At 41.2% G+C, this 22,169-nt stretch overlaps 1 protein-coding gene across 14 annotated transcripts in view; it reads left to right on the top strand.

The window, feature by feature from the left end:
- Positions 1–22,169, top strand: part of ASPH (aspartate beta-hydroxylase) — a 179,666-nt gene that overhangs the window by 43,775 nt on the left and 113,722 nt on the right. For 11 of the 14 annotated variants that reach the window (XR_004972490.1, XR_004972491.1, XM_036338338.1 and 8 more), the window contains 2 exons: positions 16,981–17,073; positions 19,650–19,724. Coding sequence is in view for 12 of the 14 variants with exons in the window: in XM_036338338.1 (XP_036194231.1) it covers positions 16,981–17,073; positions 19,650–19,724 (168 nt within the window). In the remaining 2 variants the exon portion in view is untranslated. Of the gene's footprint in view, positions 1–5,368; positions 5,411–7,525; positions 8,212–16,980; positions 17,074–19,649; positions 19,725–22,169 lie in introns of those variants that run through there. The other 3 variants (XM_036338344.1, XM_036338345.1, XM_036338346.1) reach the window with 1 other exon arrangement.

The following is a 22,169-nucleotide window of genomic DNA, read 5'->3' as shown; positions in this document are numbered from 1 at the left end:
GTACATTGGAATATTCATTTATAGAATTTTAAGTTGTGCTGTAGTTCTCCGCTGTTCCGATTCTGAACAGCCACAGGAACTTTGTGGAGCATGCTCTGTATTCAAATGCAGCGTCTCCTCAGGGCAGCCCTGCTGTTTGTCCAACGGAAAGGCACTGGGTTTCCTGGAGTTTGGCGCAGACATGAGGCAGTGGCACTTGGGGTTGTTTTTTTTCTGTGCTTCAGCTTCTTTCAGCCCTGATTCTCCCTGGGTCATGAGTGGTGGGTGTTGACTTGGAGATGCGTCTTCTACGTGCTGATCTAATTGATTACATTTTGAGGCCTGGCTGCCAGCTTGCTGCCGTGAGACTCATGCAGAGCCTGGGACAAGGTGGGATGCGGGGAGCCCGCCTTTCATCTCGTGCTCCACTCCGTGTTCCGGAAACTGCTTCCCTGTCTCAGAGCTGTGTCCACACATGTAAGAAACCTTTTTCTGCTTGAGTTCTGGTTTGTTTTCCTTTATCATTAGCTACACTGAGCAAAACGTTTCCTTGTCTGTCCTGATGTTTATAACTTGGAAGAATTATCAAAAGCAGATGGAGGCATAGACAGTTATTCTTAATTTGTACAGTCGGCAGTTACACCTTTTCGGGATTCATACTCAGTGACTCTTGCTGAATGAGATTCTGGTTTATAAAACAAGTAAGACATTTTCTGCTGTGGGGCTGTGGAATTTTCTTTGATCACAGTGCATAATTGGAGGTTTTTAATGAAATTCAGGGACTCAGACTATTATCACAAATTGATTGAAACATTCTCTGCCTCGGTTATTTGTTGAGTTAACCACCTATTGCATAGGATAGGTATTAGCTAAACTGAACTCCTTGCAGTTAGGAATCAGGTCTTAGATTTCATTTGAATCTCTCTTCAAAGCTGAGCCTAACATACAATGCTTATTAAATATTTCTGGGGTTAGTTCTGGTGAGTGAGAACCTCAGGAGTCACCCATCCTGCATAATAAAAGCTTAATATGCAGATCGATCGAAACGCAGAACGACTGGTCGCTATGATGCGCACTGACCATTGGGACAGACGCTCAATGCAGGAGCTGCCCCCTGGTGGTCAGTGCACTCCCACAGGGGGAGCACCGCTTAGCCAGAAGCTGGGCTCGTGGCTGGAGCAGCAACGGTGGTGGTGGGAGCCTCTTCCGCCTCCATAACAGTGCTAAGGAGCAGTAAGCAGGTGGGCGGTAAGGAGTGAGGGTTCCCGGAGTGTAAGAGGGCACAGGCTGGGCTAAGGGACACCCCCCTTCAGTGCACAAATTTTGTGCACCAAGCCTCTAGTTGTATAATAAAACACTTGGTGTTTCTTTCTTTCTTTCTTTTTTAAACCAGTTTAAATAAGTGAAACAATTATTGGACATATTTTTTTTTAGAACAAATGACCTTTTGAAGTTCACACAAACTGACCTATGCTAACAGAGGTCTTCAGGTGATCTTCCTGATATTTCATTTGTATTTGAATCTGCTTTTTATCTTTATTCAAACTCTGGCTGTAATCCCTTTCTAAATCTAGTCTTTCAGTTCTGTTATATTCTAATCCTCCCTTCCGTACTTATCATAGAAGGTTGTGAGGTTTACAGCTTCCTTTTTTAAAAACAAATGTCTGTGATAACATAGATGTACCAGCTATTTAAAAATATGAAGGAAATTGGTGTAGTGATATGCATTTTACCAAAAGTAGACATCCGTTCTAGAGCAACAGTCTCTCTAGTTCACGGGACCTTTACTGAGGTGTTTGGGCCTCTTTTTGCTATCTTTAGTCAATGTTGGAATAAATTAGGATGCTTCAGTATGGAAAGGAGGAAGATGAGAAGCTGAGGATCAAAGTGACTCACAGGGGCTGTGGGAGTGACTGAAATGGCCTAAGTATAAAGTGATACCCGGCCTATGAATTCTGTGGCCAACTCTGAAATTCTGCAGTAGGTTTCTGTAATGGAACCCGTCTTCTAAAATTATATCTATCGCATGTGTGGGAGCCCAGGTCCAACCATTGGCTTGACTGAGCATTGTAATTTCATACAGAACATTTCATGTGGCACTGAGATTATTGCCAAAATAATATTATTACCTTTAGGCAACTCCTTCATGTTCTAAGGGAAGAAGATTAGACTTTTCCCCAGATAGTCAACAGTAGTCACTTAGAAACCGTCAGAGTAAACATATAGGACAAAAAGGAAGTAAACAACATGGTGATTTTTTTTTTTTGTCCTTCTCTTTGTAACCACATCCTAATGCTTCTTTGATGACTGCTTTCAATGGAAATAGATTCTATCCATAAAAGAACTCTTACCCAAATGGATTACAGAATTCCTTGTCAGTCTCTAATTGATATAATGTTCTCCATACTACTTGGAAATCATTTTTAAGGAGTTATTGTATTATCATGAATTTTATTTTTGATGGGATTGCTCCTATTTTCCCCCTGGAAAAATAGGGTGCACTTGCTGATTGTTGACCCTGTAAAGAGACTTCACATCCGCCATAGTTACAAATGATAAAAGATTAATTTTTTAGGCAAAATATAAAGCAACGTCTTACATACATGCCTTGTGCTTTTTTCTGGGGCCACTTCTCTACTCCCCACATTTGTAATTTTTCCCCCTCTTCATGCTGTCATCAGTCCTGGGTCACCTCTGACCCTTCTCCACCAGTGGCTTCGCGCTGTTGTTGGAAAAGAGCTGTTGTAGGTTTACCTGAGTTAACCTCTGTGAGGTGCTCTCTGCTGTGCCAGTTCTTGCCTTCAGTGGGTATTCAAACCTTCCGTGCTTGTCCATCTTCCATCCTCTGTGGAGGTGATTTTGCTTTCTGCTTTACCAAGGTAGTCGACCCTGGCTTGGGCTCCATTATCTTCCTTTCCTTACACTGGGTGGCATTTACTCGTATGATTGTTTGAATCAGTTTCCTCTCTCGTTGGTCATTTTTTCAGATCTGGCATCCTCTGGTTTCCGAAGTCAACCTTTTCTCACGTGTCCGCTCCACCTGTCCTCATCATCTCTCCCCTTCCCCGTTGACTCCATTTCTTCTTGCTATAGGCATGCTTTTGTTTCCGCTAGCCTTCAGTGCATAGGAACACAGATGAAATTCTTCAAAATCTTATTCCTTTTGTTCCCTGTCTGCCTCCCCCCCGCCCCGGAGAGTCTTGGGAAAATACTTGTATGATCAGTTTTCTTCTAAGGCAGTGGTTCTCAACCTTCCTAATGCCGCGACCCTTTAATACAGTTCCTCATGTTGTGGTGACCCCAATTTCATTGTTACAAATTGAACATAATTAAAGCATAGTGATTCATCACAAAAACAATATGTAATTATATATGTGTTTTCCGATGGTCTTAGGCGACCCCTGTGAAAAGGTCATTCGACCCCCAAAGGGGTCGCGACGCATAGGTTGAGAACCGCTGTTCTAAGGAGTTAAGAGCAGTCCTCATGAGAACTCTGGGTTTTGCTCACCTTTCCACCTATGGTTTTTCATCACTGCAATGTGACCACCTCTGGAACTGCTTATAAAACTAATCTGGAGACCCTTATGGGACATTTAATAATTAACTTAATTTAGTAGTGTCCTCATTCTAAACCTTTGTTCATGCCTTCCTTCCCAAAACTGCTCCTTTAGTTTTTAGGACATTGCACTTTAATTGACTTTTCTCTCTATTCTTCAATGCATAGGGGCTTCTCTGTTAATTTCCTCTTTTCCAAGTGCTGTGTTTTCTTTCATATCTATACTATTTCCTTCAGATACTGAATATGATAATTCTGGCTTAAATTATTAGTTCAATATTTGTCATGTCAAAAGTATTGAAAAATTATTGGCTACATTCTTTAAGTTTAGAAAAGGTAGCTTAAATTGATGCTTTGGAATTTTACACAGTACATTGCACATTGTTAATTTGTACCATTATAAGGATTTATACCCAAATGGGAAAAGTTTTAAGTACTTATTAGTTTTCCTGTTTCATTAATCTGATAGCAATCTGGTATTTTAGTTTGTTACTAAAAACCTTTAGCTTTTTCACCAGTATAGTTCTTTTGACCAAAGTGGGGTTGGAGGGTGGTGAGTCTGATTTTCACCACTCTGTTTTGTAATGGAATCCAGGGCTGCATTTCAGAACCTGAGGAAGTCAGGAGGGGACATTGGCATCACTAAAAGTGCATTCAAGTGATTTGTGCTGATTTACTTTCCACCTGGGATAATGCCCACATATTTAGAAGTTGGCATTATAAAAATACACTTGATATTTTATTGTGAAATAAATTTTCATGTGGAGTGGTTCAGAAAAACATTTAGTATCTCAGGTAACATGCTGTTTTCAGTAGCGTTTAGGAAAGAATCAGGTTTTTCTGGGAAAATAATTGTCATCACACACTGATTATGGTTGTGTATGTATATCAGGAAATTGGACGGAGATGGAAAGGATTTGTATCCAAACAGGAAAAGTTAATTCCCACATGGAACAGTTAATTCACTTTTTTTTTAAATGTAGGCAGTGGTAAGATAGAACTAATACATCTTTCCCCCAAGGGCGATGATGTGGATAGTTCAACCAAAATAAGTTACCATTCTCACATGGACAACCTCATTTTTGTTTGTTTGTTTTTAAGTATTTTTATTGATTTCAGAGAGGAAGGGAGAGGGAGACAGAGACAGAAACATCAATGATGAGAGTCATTGATTGGCTGCCTCCTTCATGCCCCCTAGTGGGGAGCGAGCCCACAACTTGGGCATGTGCCCTAACCGGGAATCAAACTGTGATTGCTTGGTTCATAGGTTGACTCAACCACTGAGCAACACTGGACAGGCTCTGGTGTAAGTTTTAAATAAAGTTTGAAACTATGAGGAAAAAAACAATGATTACTCAAATAGTAAAGAAAAAATTCTATTAAAATATACTATCCTTTTGGGGGGGATGGCAGTGATGATTGGGTGGGGAAGTAAATTCCACAGGTCCTTTCACGCTTGGTGCTTGTAATTGATCGTCTGTGTCACTGAGCGGCGTCCACTGACTTCCATGCCCCACTGAGAAGGAAGCACCATTCCCCGTGGGAATTAGACATTTCCAAAGCCAACAGTTTTCACACGTCTAAGGCAAGTTGTGATGTTGACTACATCATTGGCTGATTATAATGATTTTTTTCTCTTGTAAATAGTGAAAGTAAGGTTCCAAAATGACATACATGGTAGATGTACATATGTTGAAGGAGTGTATTTTTTAAAATGGTGAATTTAACTTCTGTTTCACAGACACATGGATTTTAACTATTTTATGGATACTTAATTTTTACTTACCTTAATATTTTGTTTATAACCTATTTTCATCTTATAAATGTCAACAGAAGGACCCGGTGGGGTAGCCAAGAGAAAAACTAAGGCTAAAGGTATTTTCTGTTTTTGAAATTAGCCTTGAGTGAATCAAGTTTAATGCATGGCATTTCTTAAATATGTTATGTAAATGCAGCTACTAATGCTAAACATTATTGCTTCTTGGTTGTGGGTTCACCTTTGGTCATAAGTAGTTTTATCAAGACCTCATTAAAAATTTTTCTGCCTCAAGCCTATAATATTAAGTAATTTTCTTTCAATATCATTAAACTTAGTAAGTCTTCAAATTAAGAACATATATAACACTATCATGATATTTGTTATACTGCGTATAAATTTATATATACAATTTCTACCCTCCATCCTAAAACCTTACTTAGTTTGAATTTTTAAATTACTATTGGGAAAAAAAAAAGATAAATCATCAGTGATTAATTTCATTTCTCCAAAAGCTCTGATGCGTTTTCATAGGGCACAATAAAAGCTAGTTCGAGCAAACTTGTAGTTTTCAGTAAAATGAACTTAAATGTATAATCTGGAGCACTGTATTATGTTGGTATAAGATTTACCACGCTTACTCTTTGAATTCTTTAGGAGTGATTGTACCTGTGAACCATTCTATGTAGGCTAACGGCTTATTATTACAGTTTATTTCATATCTCTCTGGTGTTTCTTGTTCACAGGCAAATATTTATGTCCTTCCCAGAGAGGGGCTTGGGGGCAGTGCATGTTTTTCTTTATAAATTTGTAATATTCCTTTGTGTCCAAGTGCTTGGCATATTTGTAGTGTGTTCATTTTTTGGGGGGAGGGGCAGTGAAACATGAACAGGTGAAACTTACACTGTGTGAGTTGCAGGCTTTTGTGATTTGTATTTTAATTTTAAGGTTAGGCTATTTTAACGTTTTAACTTTGTATCTCACTTGAATAGTTTCTGGGAAGAAAACAAAATTTTTCACCATTCCATTCTTACATAAATAATTACAGAATAAATGGCCAGAAAGGTGTAATTTTACTTCTTGCCCTGGAGCGGCCCGTTAAGCATTAAAGGTGTAATGCCTTGAAGGCCTGTGCAGAATAAGACCCGACAGCAGGGCTCTTGCAGTGCCGTCACCTATGCTGCTCTGTGAACAGCGCTGAAGTAGGATGAGGACTTGGATGGCTGCTTCTCTGTGACTGCTATTTTGCATTTTTTACAAGATATTCATCGGATGTTCAGGAAGAATTGAGTAACATTTTGTGCGGTGTGAGTTTTACATCGTTTTGGTGGGCAAAAACATCTTCCACATTTTGTTATATTAGAGGAATCTTTTATGTTCTTTGTTTCTGCTTAAATGCTACAATGTGCCGTAAACACCTGCTTCTCTTATGATTTCCTAATGAGAGAGCACGAGGTGAAATTCAAACCATTGGCTAGCGGCACTATTCAGCTTTCCATTAAAAAAATAGAAAGCAATGTCTCACACGAGATTTGGAATTTCCACTGAATTGCTCTCTTCCCTAAGAGCATGGACAACATATACATGCTGGCTTGAGTGATTCTACATAAACTAACAGGAAATATTTTAAAGGAATACTGATTTCATAATATTGAATGTGAGTAGAAAAGAAATTCTAATTATCATTTTGATACAATAGATAATGACTTTTAAATTTTATACTCATGGATATTGTATTTTTCTTAGTTAAAAAATTAAATCCAATTTAACGGTTTTCAAGGATTAATAGCACAAATATTTTAAGAACATAATTTTTTGTTAGAGCTAAAATTTTTACATTATCTTTGTACAAATACAAGTTACAGAAAATTTGTTCTTATATTGTCAGTGTTCCTTTAATGATGTCGTTACAGTTGTGAGATGTGAGTTGTTAACGCTGCAAAGTGCTGCCTTTCTGGATACACTCATTTGAATAATATTGCATGTTAACCTTGTTTTAAGACACAGCATACCATATTTTAAGCTGGAAAATATGACAGCAAGTTTCTAGAATTTCTTTCATAGCCGATACTTTGGCATCTGTTTTTAACCAGCTTAAACCTAGTGTATTAAAGTCGTTTATGTGTGGGGGGAGATTTAAAGAAAGACAATACTTTTGCACTAAGCATCTGTTCTATGAATTAAGAGATTTAGTAAACATTTTCCCCTTTGATTGGATAACTTGACTGTGAAAGAACTCCCTAAAGAAGAGTTCAAGAAGGAGAAAGAGAAGCCCGAGTCAAGGAAGGAGAGTAAGAATGAAGAGAGAAAAAGGGGGAAGAAGGAAAAAGAGGATGACCGGAAGGCTAAGAAAATCGCCGATTCCGATATATCCAGGAAAGAGCCTCCTAAGAGTAAGAAGGACAGAGAAAAGGAGAAAGTGGGACCAGATAAAGGTTCTAAAACCAAGGAAGATAAGAAAAAACCAACAAATATAAAGGATGCTTCTAGTAAAACGACATCCAGAGACAAAGATGAAAAGAAGGAAGGAAGAAGTTCTAAACAGGCGCAGGTAGCGAAGGGAAATAACCAGAAAAGAAAGAACTAGAGCTCTGACATCATCGCCCAGGGCCGGGTGGTGTGCTTCACCGCGATTTGATTTGCTGCTCAGGGCGTAGTACGTAAGTGAAGTATCGCTCTGGAGGGGAAGATGTGTGTTAGAGCCATTGGCTGTCTTTATTGGTGCTCAGCAAGTAAATCCTTCGAAATCTCAGTACCCTGTCGAATGCTTCTAAATATAAAAGATGAAGCTTTAAAAGTATGTAATAAAAATGTGATGTAATAGCATTCTATTTTTATTAATTTATTGATCATGTATCCAGATAAATGTATATTTATAATATGAATTATAATGAACTTATTAATATATTGAATACTTTCATTGGAGTTGAATAAGAATATTAAGGTTTTAAATGGTGTTTATATACAGAGTGACGTAACTTTTTAGGGATGATACATAGTCAGGTAGGTAAGAAGTTACCATCTTTCTCTATTTGCCCTTGGTTTTCCTCCTCCTCCTCCTCCTCCTCCTCCTCCTCCTCCTCCTCCTCCTCTCTCTCCTCCTTCTTGCTTCCCTTTCACCCCCCACCCCCCCCCCACCCCCATCCTTTCTCTTCCCAGGAACTTCCTCAAGCTTAGGTGACATCCCTGCATTCCTCCCTCCATAGGCTCTGGCCCCCCACCTCCTTGTCTCATCAGGGGCTACCCTTTCCTCAGGCTCTTCCCAGATTAATTCAGCCTTCCCTTCTCCTCCCATCTCTCTCCTATGAAATCTATCTCCTTCACCCCTTTCTTCATTTCTCCAAGCCTCCTCACTCCTTAGCCCTCCTCTGCCACCTCTCTTTTCCACTAGTCCTGCCCCATCTCCTGTCACCCAATAAGTACTGTGCCAGACACACTGTCCCGGGATCTCCGTACAGTCATGAAGAAAGAGACTTTTATTTAGAGTAATCATTTTAGAACACTTTTATTTATATCTCTACACACTCAGAATAGTCTTAGAAAGGCTTTAATTATTCAAATTAGGATGGCCTTTCATTTTATATCAGTTTTTTTAGTTACTTTGGTGGACTACTATATATTTTTTTCATATTTGATTGTGTCATAATTGTTTACCATTTCTAAGGGGTTATAAATTTGAGATCTAACTAAAGGTCAGAATTCAGTTAAGAAAGCATTTAATAAAATGAAATTTCATTTTGAATGCAGTTTTACAAATGGTTTGTCCTATTCTGTGCATGAGTTCTTAAATCTCTAATTGTGACTACTGTAAAATGTAGTTACTGAATTAAGAGCACCCTGATTTGTTGTAACAATTAAAACTGCTGCCACAAAGATTTTTACTTAAAAAATAATTATTCATCTTTTCTTATGAAGAGCTTAAAAACAGGTATTTTGATCTAATTAAAGATACTTCATGTTGGAAATGAGTGAACAGATGTTTCTAAAAGTATTGTGTGCCTTTTTAAAAAATGTTTTTATTGATTTTAGAGAGAGAGGAAGAGAGAGGGCGAAACATCAATGAGGAGAGAATCATTGATCAGCTGCCTCCTGCATGCACCCTACTGGGGATTGAGCCCACAACCCAGACATTGAACCATGGCCTCCTGGTTCATAGGTCTATGCTCAACCACTGAGCCACACAGGAGTTTCAGTTTTACTTTATAGGTGATTTGCATTATGTAGAGAGAGGGCTCCACATTTCACAATGACAGAGAGACTAGTAAAGGATTGACATAAGTCAGTCCACATGAATGCTTGGGTTAATCCAGGGGACTAACTCTGTGATTAATTCATAGAGAATATTTTATAGTATTATGATCACTTCGTAATTTTAGAGGCACCCGTGATTACTTGGATAATAAAGACTCTTTAAACTTCCATTACAAAAGAACGGTAGTAAACAAGAACGATTTTTAATTTTAAATGTCTTACGCTAACTGTAACGTCGTAGTCCATGAAATGGGTCTGGTGAATTAAACTACATGCCTACTGACTTTGGTTCCTTTCTCCCGTGTCCTCCACCATTCCTTTTTCTCTTAATGCCCATTGGTAACAATTCTCCAAATTAATTACCAGGATAATTTCACTATAAATTGCATCTTGGTGATGCTGGTTTTCCTCATTTGTAAATTTAAGATAACACCTTCCCCTCAGGGAGGCTGTGAGAACTAGGTAGTGTTACATGGGACCTGATTTATTCTACTGAGAGAACTGAGAGGGCAAATGACAGTAATTATAAACGTTACGTATGTGTAAAGCTGTAAGAATGCTTTGTGATTTAAAGGGTGCTGCTACAGCATGAAAATACAAGATATGAAATGTAAAGCTAGACAAAAGTTGTGAAATAATGAACTGTACTCTGAAGTATATGTTATCATCCAGAAATTTTATAACCAGACTCGTGATGAAAAATTCATTTACAAATTTGCTTTTTTACTTGGAACATGGTATTCTAGAAGCAGTTTTATGGTCTTTAGAGGTTTTCTACTTCAATCCACAAAAACTATAAATTTCTCATAATTCAGTTCTGCAAGTCTCAGTGTTTCTGTAGGAAAAGGCATTCATCATTCTTCCTCAAGGTATTAGGAGCAAACCTAGTTTTACTTGTAAGTTTATTTATTATTCATATTTCTTTTCATTATATGTGTGAATCCATTCACATCAGGTCATGTGGGCAAAAAACAAACCTTGACTGGATCACATAATTGTGAAGCCCAGAATCACCGTGGGTTATGCTGCTGGATGTAGGTTCTCCAACATCCCTGGCCCCTCCAGTGTTGGCTTCCTTCTCAAGCAGCCTGCCCCAGAATGAGTCACGTGGGTTCACGTTCAACTCACAGCCTGTAGATTGGGGGTGGGGGTGGGGGATGGGGTTACAAAGCTGTGCTTGGCAAGACCAGGGTCATGTGAGTTCCCTCCCTTAAAACTATGGGGTGAAGGAAAACCAGCTTCCTAGCAGAAAATTAGGGGTCCTATACCTGAAGAAGGGGAACAGGTGCAGGTCAGGTTGAGCAGTGACTCCTTATACCCTGTACTTCACCTGCACTAAATGCAGGTGGTTTATGGAGTTTGTTTTCTCCTCCTCTTCTCACCTCAAGTCTATTTTGCTACTGGGCAAATCCAATGAGTTGTGTGGGATGGGTCTAAACGGGTATTTCAGAGTCAGAGCCATCCCAACCCTTGGTTAGGAATAATCTTAGACAATTGGAGGAATATAAGAGAATATTGTCATATGGTAAATGCTACCATGTAATTATCAGGTAATTGAGGTTTATTGTGTTGTTACGCTCTTTCCACTTTCCCCTGGTTTTATTTAAAGAGAAAATTTTGTTTTTAGGAAACTAAAGGGTAACCCACCTTGTTTGGGGTGATCTGAAAAACCCTCAATAGCACTCTTCAGCCTCACGCCCCCACCTCCTCTACTTGGTAAACCACATGCCAGTGTTTATTGCCAGTTTGCACACCATTTTCACATAGAAATCAATTTCTGCAGAAGCTTCAGTTTTGTAGGCCCTACAGAGCAGAAAGGCCCGTTTTCCTTTTCTTTGTTCTCATTTTAGAACCTCATTTGAGTTCACTGTATGTATGTATTTATCACTCTTTATTATCTATACATTATAGAGGTCTGTCTGTCAGCTATTCCTTCCTTGCCTCAAACCTTACTTGGCTTGTGTTCTAAAAGATTAGAGGAAGTCATGCACTTAAAGTGTCTGTGTGATTTTTGATAATTATATAAAACAACCCATTTTCCGTGTATTGATTCATTCAACAGATTTATTCCACAAATATTCTGACTATCTGCAGCTGACCAGGGGCTGTGCCTGGCACTGGGGATACAAATGGTCATGGTGGCTGCAGTCCCTGCAGTGCAATGCTGTGAAATAAGCTACTGCCAGTTCTGCCCGCTCTTCCCCTCTGCCAAGAAGGTACGCCTACCCTGTGTAGTGGGCCACCTTGTCCCTGCTTTCCAGGATCCAGCCGTGTCGTCACATCTGCACTTGCCCTTTCTCTGACCCTCTCCTAGGTGGTTGGACTGTGTGCCCACCACTGTGCTTCATTCCTGGCCTTTGCTTTGCTACTAGACTGTGATTTGTGTTTAGTCTCTATCATAGTAGCTGATAATAATAGGCATTCGCTGTAAGTTTGTTGAATGGTGAACATATAAAATTATATTAAAAAGTTGAAGTATATCTTGTTTTAAAAAAAGAAAAACCCAGAAGTTTCTTCAGTAATGTTTTAACCACCTTGGAAGTTGCCTATAGCTATGTTCATGCTGCTTGTGTGTATGTGCCCAGGGAGGGCGGTACATTTGTTTCTTTAGAAGAAATAAAGAAAAACATAAATTAGTGGGGGGAAATGATATGTTTGCTGGGTTTAAAGTCTTAAAGCCCTTGTAGGAATGAATGTACTATGTGGAAACGAAAGCTGTGGCACTGGTAATGTGCTCAGGATGGGGTTCCAGTGACTTTTAAAGGCAGCCCTCTTGGTTCATGGGCCAGAGCGTCTACACTCCATCTTGTGTTATAAGATGTTAAGCGGAATCCACTCCATTCCAATCTTTGTGGAGTCCTTTCCTTGGTTTTGAAACCAGGCTCTTGGAGGCTTTTTGGAACATTTCATTTTTTTGAGGTTTACATCATCCTCTTTCTGAAATCTGTCCATCTTGCGTTGCATGAAGATGCTTTGAATCTGGGAATCTCGCTGTGCATCATGGGGCAGCTCTTAGTTCCTGGCAGTCTCAGATTTTGGTAAGTTAGAGGACGGCTGTTGGATACCTACTAACATCTGTCTTTGCTGATTATAAAATCAGAAACAACAACGCAGATGCCCATGGTCCCATTAGTATGCATGCCTTTCTGGTTTATTGATTTCCCGGAATATTTACCAAGTTTCATGTCCGTATGAGGGTTGTTCTTGGGATGTATTGATTTAAACTACTTGCATTTGAAGCAGTCACGGTCCTGAGCCTTTCCCCTTCACAAATAACAGCAGCTGGAGTAACCTCGATGGGTAGCATCAAAATCTCCACCAATGCGTACACCACTGCTGAGTGAACCAAGGATTGATAAACTGAAGTTTTAAAATGTCTTAGCTGTTATGGGCGAAGTATATGAAATCCTGTAAAGCATAAGACTATTTCTAATTCCCAGAGTTTGTTGAGGAAGTGTTTTGTATATAATTCTTATGAAAAGCGAATCTTTCTTTTTCACTCAGAGTAAGGGCCTCCCTGGTCCCTTGTCCAGGACCTATCTGACTCTCACACCTCCCCCCACCCTTGCTCACTCCAGCTGCAGAAGCCCCTGGGTCTGCTGGCTCCCAGGATCCTACCTGCTGAGGAATTTTGAACTTGTTGTGCCAAAACCTTACCTGGAGCACTTTTCCCCACGGGTAACTCCAGCAGTGACATACCTGCCCACGTCTTATCAGTGTGCCCCTTCCTCATCACCTTAGCGCAGATAGCCCCACCCCCTCTCCCTCAGGGCGGGGCACCCCCTGTCTCACTCTTCCCGTCCCATCTTCCCATCCCATTTTGTGTTTCTTATTTTTATAATTGTTCCCTCTCTGGGGGAGCTAGGATTTTGTGGGCTTGTTTTCTGTATGTTCATTGGTGAGCAGTACCTTGCATTGGCAGGTGCTAAATATTTGTTGAGTGAATAAATGCAATATGCAAAATTTAGTAAGTTTTAAACTTCCTTACATATGGGGTGGGGGGAGGAAGTACATTTATCCTTTCTCGTGTGGTCAGATGGAGTTTCGGATAACTTCTTCCATTTTTAAATAAAACCGGAGGAAAAATGATGAATTTCTTAAATACAAACATGATTTTAAAATGTTTCTTAACTTATCAGAGGTACCCAAAGAGCTAAAAATAAGGTATGTTGTAAGGGAATTCATTTACTTTCTAAATCACACAGGGGCTGTGTGGTTGACTCACAGCCTGCATTCAGCTCTGGGTAATCCAGCTGTTGGTGACTGTGGTCAGCCTGTTCCTCTTGCTGGTGTAGGAATGGGAGGGGGTTCTGGTTTTGAAACTGAAAGGGGAGACTGCGAAGGAGCCAGGAGAGCAGGGTGTCCTCTGCTTCTGGACACGTCTTGTCTGAAAGAGGAGCGTGCAGCTGGGAGCCCGGATTGCAGCCTGAGGACGAAGCCAGTGCTGAGTGAGCAGCCTGCCAGGCACTTCTTAACTGGATAATAAAGTCCCTTCTTGCTCAAGCCTGTGTGAGTTCGTGTTTTGATATATGGAGCCCCAGGAACATCCGAACTGATACATTCATTTCATAATATAATGTTGACTCTTTCACTGCTCTGCCCTTACCTTGTGTCCCTCATAATAAATCCAACTGGAAAACCTCTCCTTCGATTGTGCCTTGACCTTATGTGCATTTTCTTCTTCTTGTTTACTTTTGGCCTAAGATAGTATATGACACGTGGATTTACCCCTGTTCTCTGAAGAACACTGACTCATGGGCCGAAGTGGATTTGGGCGGCAAGAAAAATATTTGGAAACGGCAGGGCTAATTCTTCCACGTGGGTTGTCAAAGCAAGAATTAGTCTGGAATGCGTTTCTGTTAAATTTCAGGAACTGTACAGGTTTAGGGAAGATGTGTTAATATGATCCTCAGCTTCTTTGGGCTACAATATTGTTTATTTTGGTGCTGATTTCACTTCTGCCAAATAGCCGTGGCCAGGTAGCAATAAATTTACAACGCACCTGCCACTTTGGACAGAAAACGAAACTGCTAAATGTTTGCTCTTGTTATATGCTTTTGCTTTCTTCTGTCATTTTCCTTCACCTTTTACAATTTCAATTTTAGAGACAAATAACTACCACGTGGATTTAGAGGAAGCCGACTGGAGGGGCATTTTATGTCTGAATATTGGGGTGCTAGTAGTTTCCAAACACGTTCAGCAAAGGAATTGTTTTTTTCAAATGAAGCTCTTCTCAAAATCCAATAGGGGGGATTTTAAGGCAGTTCACGTCTTTGTTGTTTGGTGGGAAAACTTTATTGCGTATTGAAACCTATGGAGTACAGGTTGAAAACTCACTACCTATGGGATTAGTGAAAAATCACCTGTAATTTTTCATTCAAACTGAGATACTTTTTTTAAAAATATATTTTATTGATTTTTTTACAGAGAGGAAGGGAGAGAGATAGAGAGTTAGAAACATCGATCAGCTGCCTCCTGCACATCTCCTACTGGGGATGTGCCCGCAACCGAGGTACATGCCCCCGACTGGAATTGAACCCGGGACCTTTCAGTCCACAGGCCGACGCTCTATCCACTGAGCCAAACCGGTTTCGGCAAACTGCGATACTTTTGAGAGTGAAATAATTACACCAGGACAGCAGATAGCAATCAGCTGGGCCTGGCCCAGGCAAGCTAGAGTTGTGCTGCTGTACTAGTGGGTACTGAGCACAGGTATGAATCTGTTTGGGAAACAGTATTGAGGAAATCTGTATGAGCCCCTGTTCCCACCTTTGCAGCCCTAAACCACAGTAGTGCAGCGAAGGAGCCTGGCCCCACAGCCGGGGGAGTCACAACCATTGGGTGTGCTCAGCCCTTCAGCAAGTGTGCATTGAGCACCTGCGATGTGCCTGGTGTTTTCTGAGGTTCTGAGAGCAGCAATACATGATTCTGAAGATCCCGAAGGTTTATCCTCTTCATTCAGCAGACCTTGGCAATGAATAGTTCCATACTTGCACCGTTAACATTTGAGAGATGTAAGAAGGGATGATTTAAGTGGAAAATGGCACGGGAGCTTTCAGCCCTGAATTTGGCATTTAAACTGTGATGTATTTTAATAGGCCTTCATCTTTAACACCCCCCACCCTACCCCCACCCCGTGAAATTGGACTAAACTTAGTACCGGTGGATATCTGTGTATATAAAATAGCTGTAAGTCACTTTATGGTCAGGGATAGAGCACAGCGGTATGTGCTGGTGTTTATTTTACTAGTGGATGGTTTCTGTGTAAGTGGTGTTGAAAATAACTACGGGAAATAAAATGAGGTGTGATTCTGTGTATCTGTCTCAGCATCTTTAGGATTTGGGAGAGGACGGTGGGAGTATGTTTTGTGAATGAGAGAAAAGTGAAGAGAGAAAAGGGAATGATTAGGAAAAATAGAAAAAAAATCAAAGAAGAGTAAGACATTTAAATGAGCATTTTCTGGATTACAATAGAATATGTACTTGAAGAATTTATAAAGGTGCTTAAGGGTAGAAAAATGCCTCTCAGTTGACCTGTTCACTTTAGGCTCTTGACAGACACAGCACGCCCCCCCGCCCGCCCCCCCCCCCCCCCCTTCAGTAGCCACTGTTGATACATGGTTCCCAGTCAGGTAGTGAGGAGCCCAGGGTTTGGTATGCAGCATCCACACACTCTTGAACCTAGCTAGTTCAGCTTTCTAAATAGTTGCATTTAATGGAGGGTCTATTTTAATGTTCTACCTATAGCACATCCAAGGACTAATTCAGTATAACATATTTTAGACTGGTATTGACTTCAAAACCAGCCTTCATGTTAATTTACCGTTTTATTTTTCTTAAGACATAAAAAAGAACTTTTTAATCTGTATCTTTTAGCTCTTATGGAATAACGTGATTGATTTTGTTACCTTTAGAAGATTGTTAAGTAGTCATGTATGATTTCTTCTCACTTTTAACTACAGTTTTCATGAAGAATAAACACTTATATGTAAATCAAAATTAGTGTGCTCACAAATAACAATAGGAAGCTCAAGTATATCTTAATTATCTTTTTCCTGAATTCAGAGTTCAGGATTTAGAAATTCATTAGTCACTTATAGACACGAGCTTGAACTCCTGAACCGCGTTTGGCAAGTTCAGACGTGACTTTACATTTTAAAAATTCGTGAACACGAATTTACAGTTATTATTATTATTTTTTTTTTTTAGTGAAAGGTCAACTTTGGTAGAGATGGGAAAGGCCCATGTGACATTAAAGAGCAAACTGCTTTCCCACTCCCGTTGTTTAACCTATCCATGTTTTCGTGTAGAATAAAGCCTTGTAACCTTTGAATGACTTGCACTATTGATGAAGTGGTTGAACATATTTGTCCTGGTTTGACATGTCAAAAAAGAGAAAACAAAAGCAAACAAGTTAACTTTGTGAATAAAAATGCAGGCCTTAAAGAAAGATCTGCCTTCAAGCCTACAGTGCCACCAGAAGAGGCTGAGACTCACGCTCGGCCGGAGGAGCAGGGGCCCGGGCGGACAGGTAAGCTTTGCTGTGTTCTGACCTCATGCACCTCCGCCTGCCAGGTGTCCCAGGGTGCAGTTTCCAAAATCATGTTTTACCCATAATTTGTTTCACAGTGTTTGCACATTGTGAAATATCCTTTCCCTGAAATTTTATAGTAAAGTTAGTTTTCTTCTAATAAAAACTTATGAAGGGTGATTTTAATTTCTGAGATCAAGAGTCGAAGGCACAGAGAGATGGTTGCTCACTGCCTAAGGTCATGAACATCAGGAACAAAATGCCGTGTTTCTCCATTCAAATTCCAGGACTGCTGTACCTTATCCCCTTGAAAGGAAAGTTAGACACAGATTGTGCAGTAGTTTGTCATCATCTCTCACGTTATTTAACAGAGTCGGTCTACTGAGCTCCCAATGACAGTCTCCTTTCTACATCAAAGGACTTCCCACCCTCATGCATCTTTGAAGCCAGTTTGACATATTCATGAATTCCTAGATCAATTCAAGTACTGTACAGTGTATCTTAATCACCCCTGGGGTGAAAGCTGAAATCTCTTAAGTTGGTAAATGAAATTTGAATCCATTACTACTCTTTCCTTTTTATGCTGAGATATTTATTACAGAGTAATTTCTGCACATTTTTTATTTACTCCTCAAATATTTGGTTTCATGTAGCCACCTAGTGGAAGTGTTAGGTATAACACCACATATTTACCAGCAACTTGAAGTCCCGATTTTATCACTTTGATGAATAATATTTCCTTCCTTCCTTTTAAGATCAGTTTGCTGATTTGATTTTTAAATTTGTTCAAATCATAATCGTAGGAGAATTTACCGTCTCCCTCCCATTCCAGTAGAATTGCTATAAGCATACCATGGCAAAAGTGATTTTTTAAGACATAATTTAAATGTGTATTTGGATTTAGCATCCTAGATTTTACTTTGTGCTAAATAAATTATAATGAAAAACTAGGACCTACTCTGAAATGTGTCATTTGCTTTCATTCTTTAATTTTTTTTTTTTTTTTTTATATTTTGCTCTTTGCATGGTACTGATAACTTGTCCTCCTAAGTCTATGAGTTTGTCACCACCTCATATCCTTTTCAACCTCTGGGCTATATTTGGTTTAGTGTAAATGTTGTCTTCTCCACATTCCTCTTGTCTGACTTAGCTTCTCTCTCTCTTCTGACTACCACCTATTCCATAAACATAAGTACACACTTCTCATTAAAATGCAATACAATAACCCTCCTCTCTCTGCTCCAGTCCCTCTCCTGGCTGTACTCGCCAGGCATTTGAAAGAGGAATCTATAGTCATTTTCCTTGTTTTCCAATCAGCCATGAACTAACTCTCCATCTGGCTTCTGCCTCTACCAGCCCTCCCCAGGGAAAGGGAAGCACATTACAGAATCAAGGGGCAGATGAAATAGTTTGGTGCACTCCCACATTCAGACCAGTGCTGTGGCAGAGGGGCTGCGGAGCCTGTGAGGGCTCCCGGGCTGAGGTCTTAGTCCGATCTGTTCTGCAGAGCTCATGTTTTCCTCGCTTCTGGCACAGGAGCCATGGAAAGGCTAAGCAGAGGATCAGACTGCCACCGCCCACTTCTCCTTACGTTATGTCCTCTGGGCAAGGCGGTAAGACCGGAAGGCCAGTTAGGAAGCTATCACGGGCCTTGTGAGGGATGTTGAGGGGAGGATAGAGATGGGCAGGCTCCTCTAGTTCCATGGGACTATGTTTAAAAGTGGTTTGTGAAATATAAACATCTGTAAGAATAGAAGGGAAGCTTTGTGCTTTAGAAACGGTTGTGCTGTGTGATTAGCAAAATAGATTTCATAGTGTCAGTGTCATGATAGCTTCTGGTTTGTTGTGTGATGTTGCAATAAACCTGATAATCCGATAAGCACCACAGTGGTGTCGGAATGTCATTACTATGTGGTTCACTTTGTAATTGATATCTACTTGAATCTATGAATCCGACTGGCAGGTGGGGTTCTCCAAAGCAGAGAGGATTGTCAGTTATAATGTAAGGTCTTTTACTCACGATTCCTGGCAACTTCTGGGAGTGGTCGGCCAACCCTGCCCAGCGCAGTCCTCATACCAGCCGGGGCCCTTTTCCTGACATCAGGGAAGGAAGACGTGTGCATTAGTGTAGATCGCATTGACAGTGTACGTTAACGCATACTAACCTTGTCTCACACAGTTTTACCTTTATTTCTCAGCACTTTCCTTTCTGAAAGCTTTGCCCTTCCCATTGTCTTTATTCCATCACTAGTATGAATTTTGTTCATTAGAAACTAAAATAATTTTGCTCTGAGTGAGTTATTTTTTAAAGAAAAATCTGAACCCAAATTAGTGTTCTTGTGTTAAAATCTTAGGAAGACTTTAAAAATTTATATCTACTGTCAAAATAAAACCAGTTTGAAATATCTACTGTATTTGCCAACATAGAAAAAAACTGGTCAACTGAAGAAAAGGATGTATAGTTGATTAGCCTGGTAAATTCATTCGAATGTATGTTTATACCTGAATGCCATATTTCAGGTTCTACATTGATGTCTAGATCTTTTCCACTTAGTTATGTCTTATAATTATTTTAGGACCTCAAACTATTGAAGATGAAGTACAAGAAGAAATCCATTCCTCTCTCCATCAAACAGTTTATACAGAACATGGTATGAATTAAAACCTGTGTGTGTGTTTTCTCATGCATTACTGAAATAGGGAAATGTTTAGATGACTTGGACAGTATTTTAAAATTTCAATAATTGTTTTTTTTAAAAAAATTATTGAAAGACAAGTATTTTTGAAATAGCACTAAACTTGTTTTATTCCACCTTACTCTTAGGGAACTTCTTGCACACATCCAATAAAGAAATGGTAGGAATACATAAGCAAATTGAGACCAATGATAGCCACATCAAGAACAGGGAGGAAGAAAATAGGACACAGCCAACAAGCTGTCATGGGCTATGGGTGCTATCGCCGACCCTCACATTTCACCGCCTGCTTGGGGGACGCCAGAGCACGACGGGTCAGCTTTGAATTATGTTGGTCATGTTATCAGAGAGGAAATTAACGTGATCTACTTAGAGAACAGAAAACATTTGCCCAGCACTTACATCTGAAAAATTTCTTATGTGAACTTCTGTTCGGAGAATATGAGAGGATACTCTAGAAACCAAGGTTTTAGGGTTTCATGACTGTTTCTTGAAGCATCCCTGGATAAAAGCAGAGGGTACAATTTCAAAACGTAACTCACAAAGAAACTTTGAAGGGGGCAGAACATGTGGTACCCTGATACTTCCGACGGTTTGCTGTGAGGAAAAAAATGGTGTCTTAAAAACACACAGTTGCCATGATTTAAATTGGGCTTTAGCAGGCATATTAACTGCTTCTTTCAGGCTTAGGTGTTAGCGGGCGAAGGGCACAGCATCCCACCTGACTCCATCTGTGCTGAGGGGGAGACGGGCCCTGGCGGAGTTGTAGGCCTTGCCAGTGGCTGCTGGGGGTCCAGGAGCCGGTCCTTCCATTGCTGTGTCATCTCAGCCGGGAGAGCCACTCCTCCTGCATGCACGTCTGCCTGTGTGAGCAGGCCCAGGCTTTCCCTTCCTGCATCATCTCTTTTTTAAAACTTGAGCCCATGGGAGATGCAGTCTTAGATGAGTGAGTTGGGTAGAACGAGGTAAGTCTGTGATGGGGAAAGAGGGTGCATGTGGGGCTCGCACTCGGGCAGCAGAGGCCTCCTGAGGAGCCACATGCTGATGTCGGAGCTGAGGGAGGTGTGTGCCGAGCCAGGCCCATGTGTCCGAGGGGTTGGAAGCACAGGGAGTGTGGGAAGGAAGTCCAGAGGAGAAGAGGATGGGAAAGCCGGTGAGGGTGGCGGACGTGGGAGCGCAGGTGGAGAGCCGGGAGGGAAAGGATATTCCTACTTGATTCCAAGTAACTGAGACCACGGGGGTGTCGCATGTCCTGCACTCTGTCTGCAGTGCAAAGAAGGGGTTCGAGGGACTTTGCCGCAGGGACCTCAGGGGAGGTGGCACTGGTGACCTGGCGAGTCGGGATGGTTAGTCAAACTAAATGTCGCCAGAGGTGGGGAGAGAGAAAGTGGAAGGGTGGGTGGGTGTGGGAATTCAGACAGAGGAGGGAGAAAGCAGGTCCATCCAGCACCTGAGCTGCTTGCCACACACCTTCCTCTTGGGTCTGTTCTCGTCTGTGTCTCTACTTCCTCCTTGAAAGTAGGAGATGGCTTTTCTTCTTGTGTCGCTTCTGCAGGTGTGTCTGCAGCCCTGCTCTGGTCCAAGATCCTGGTTAGCCCACCTGCATACTTGTCTCCATTTGCATGTTCTATGAGTATCTTAGATTGAAATTGTACCTAAAACTGAATTTCTGGCTCCTCTCCACCTCACAGCTCTTCTCCTGCTCCCCCTAATATGTTTTTGCTCTTATTTCAGCCTTTTATATTTTAGTTAATATATCTACTGTTCCACTTAGTTGCTTAAGCTGAAAACCAGGGGGCCTTACTTGATGTCTGTCCCCTCCCCTCTCCCATGTGCTCCCTGAACAGGTCCCATCAGCCTTGCCTGCAGAATGTGTCTGCGCTGTGCCAGCCGTCTGTCACCTCTGGCCACGACCACTGCAGTGGCATCCAGTTGGGTCCTTGATCCATTCTGGCCCCTCTGCACCCTGTGTTTGATGTGGCCTGGCCCCTGCGCCTCACCCGGATCTGGTCTCTCTTCTGTCAGTCACTTTCTCTAGCCCAGCTGGCCTCTCTTTCCTTAGTAATTCCAAGCCTATCCCTGCCGTGGGCCTTTGCACTTGTTATATCTCCTGCTGGGGTGTGTGTGTCAGGGGCAGTGGGAGGAAGGGGGATTCAGTCTCCCCATCCTGGACTCTTCCCCATCACTCTGTTCATTACTCGGGCAAGTCCTGCAGCTGCCACTTGTTAGCTGTGCGGCTTTGGCAGACTCTCCAGTTTCCGATCCTTCAAGGTGGGATGATGGTGCCGACCTCCCAGAGGCCTGATGCTCAGAGGGCATGGCAAGGCCGGAGCCTGGTCAGCCCCGAGCAAACTGACTTCTTTGTGTCAGGCTGTCGCCGGCAGAGGAGACTCACGGGGA

This window comes from Myotis myotis, unplaced genomic scaffold, assembly GCF_014108235.1.
Source record: "Myotis myotis isolate mMyoMyo1 unplaced genomic scaffold, mMyoMyo1.p scaffold_m19_p_16, whole genome shotgun sequence".
NCBI lineage: Eukaryota > Metazoa > Chordata > Mammalia > Chiroptera > Vespertilionidae > Myotis > Myotis myotis.
This window is presented reverse-complemented; position numbering and strand designations above follow the sequence as displayed.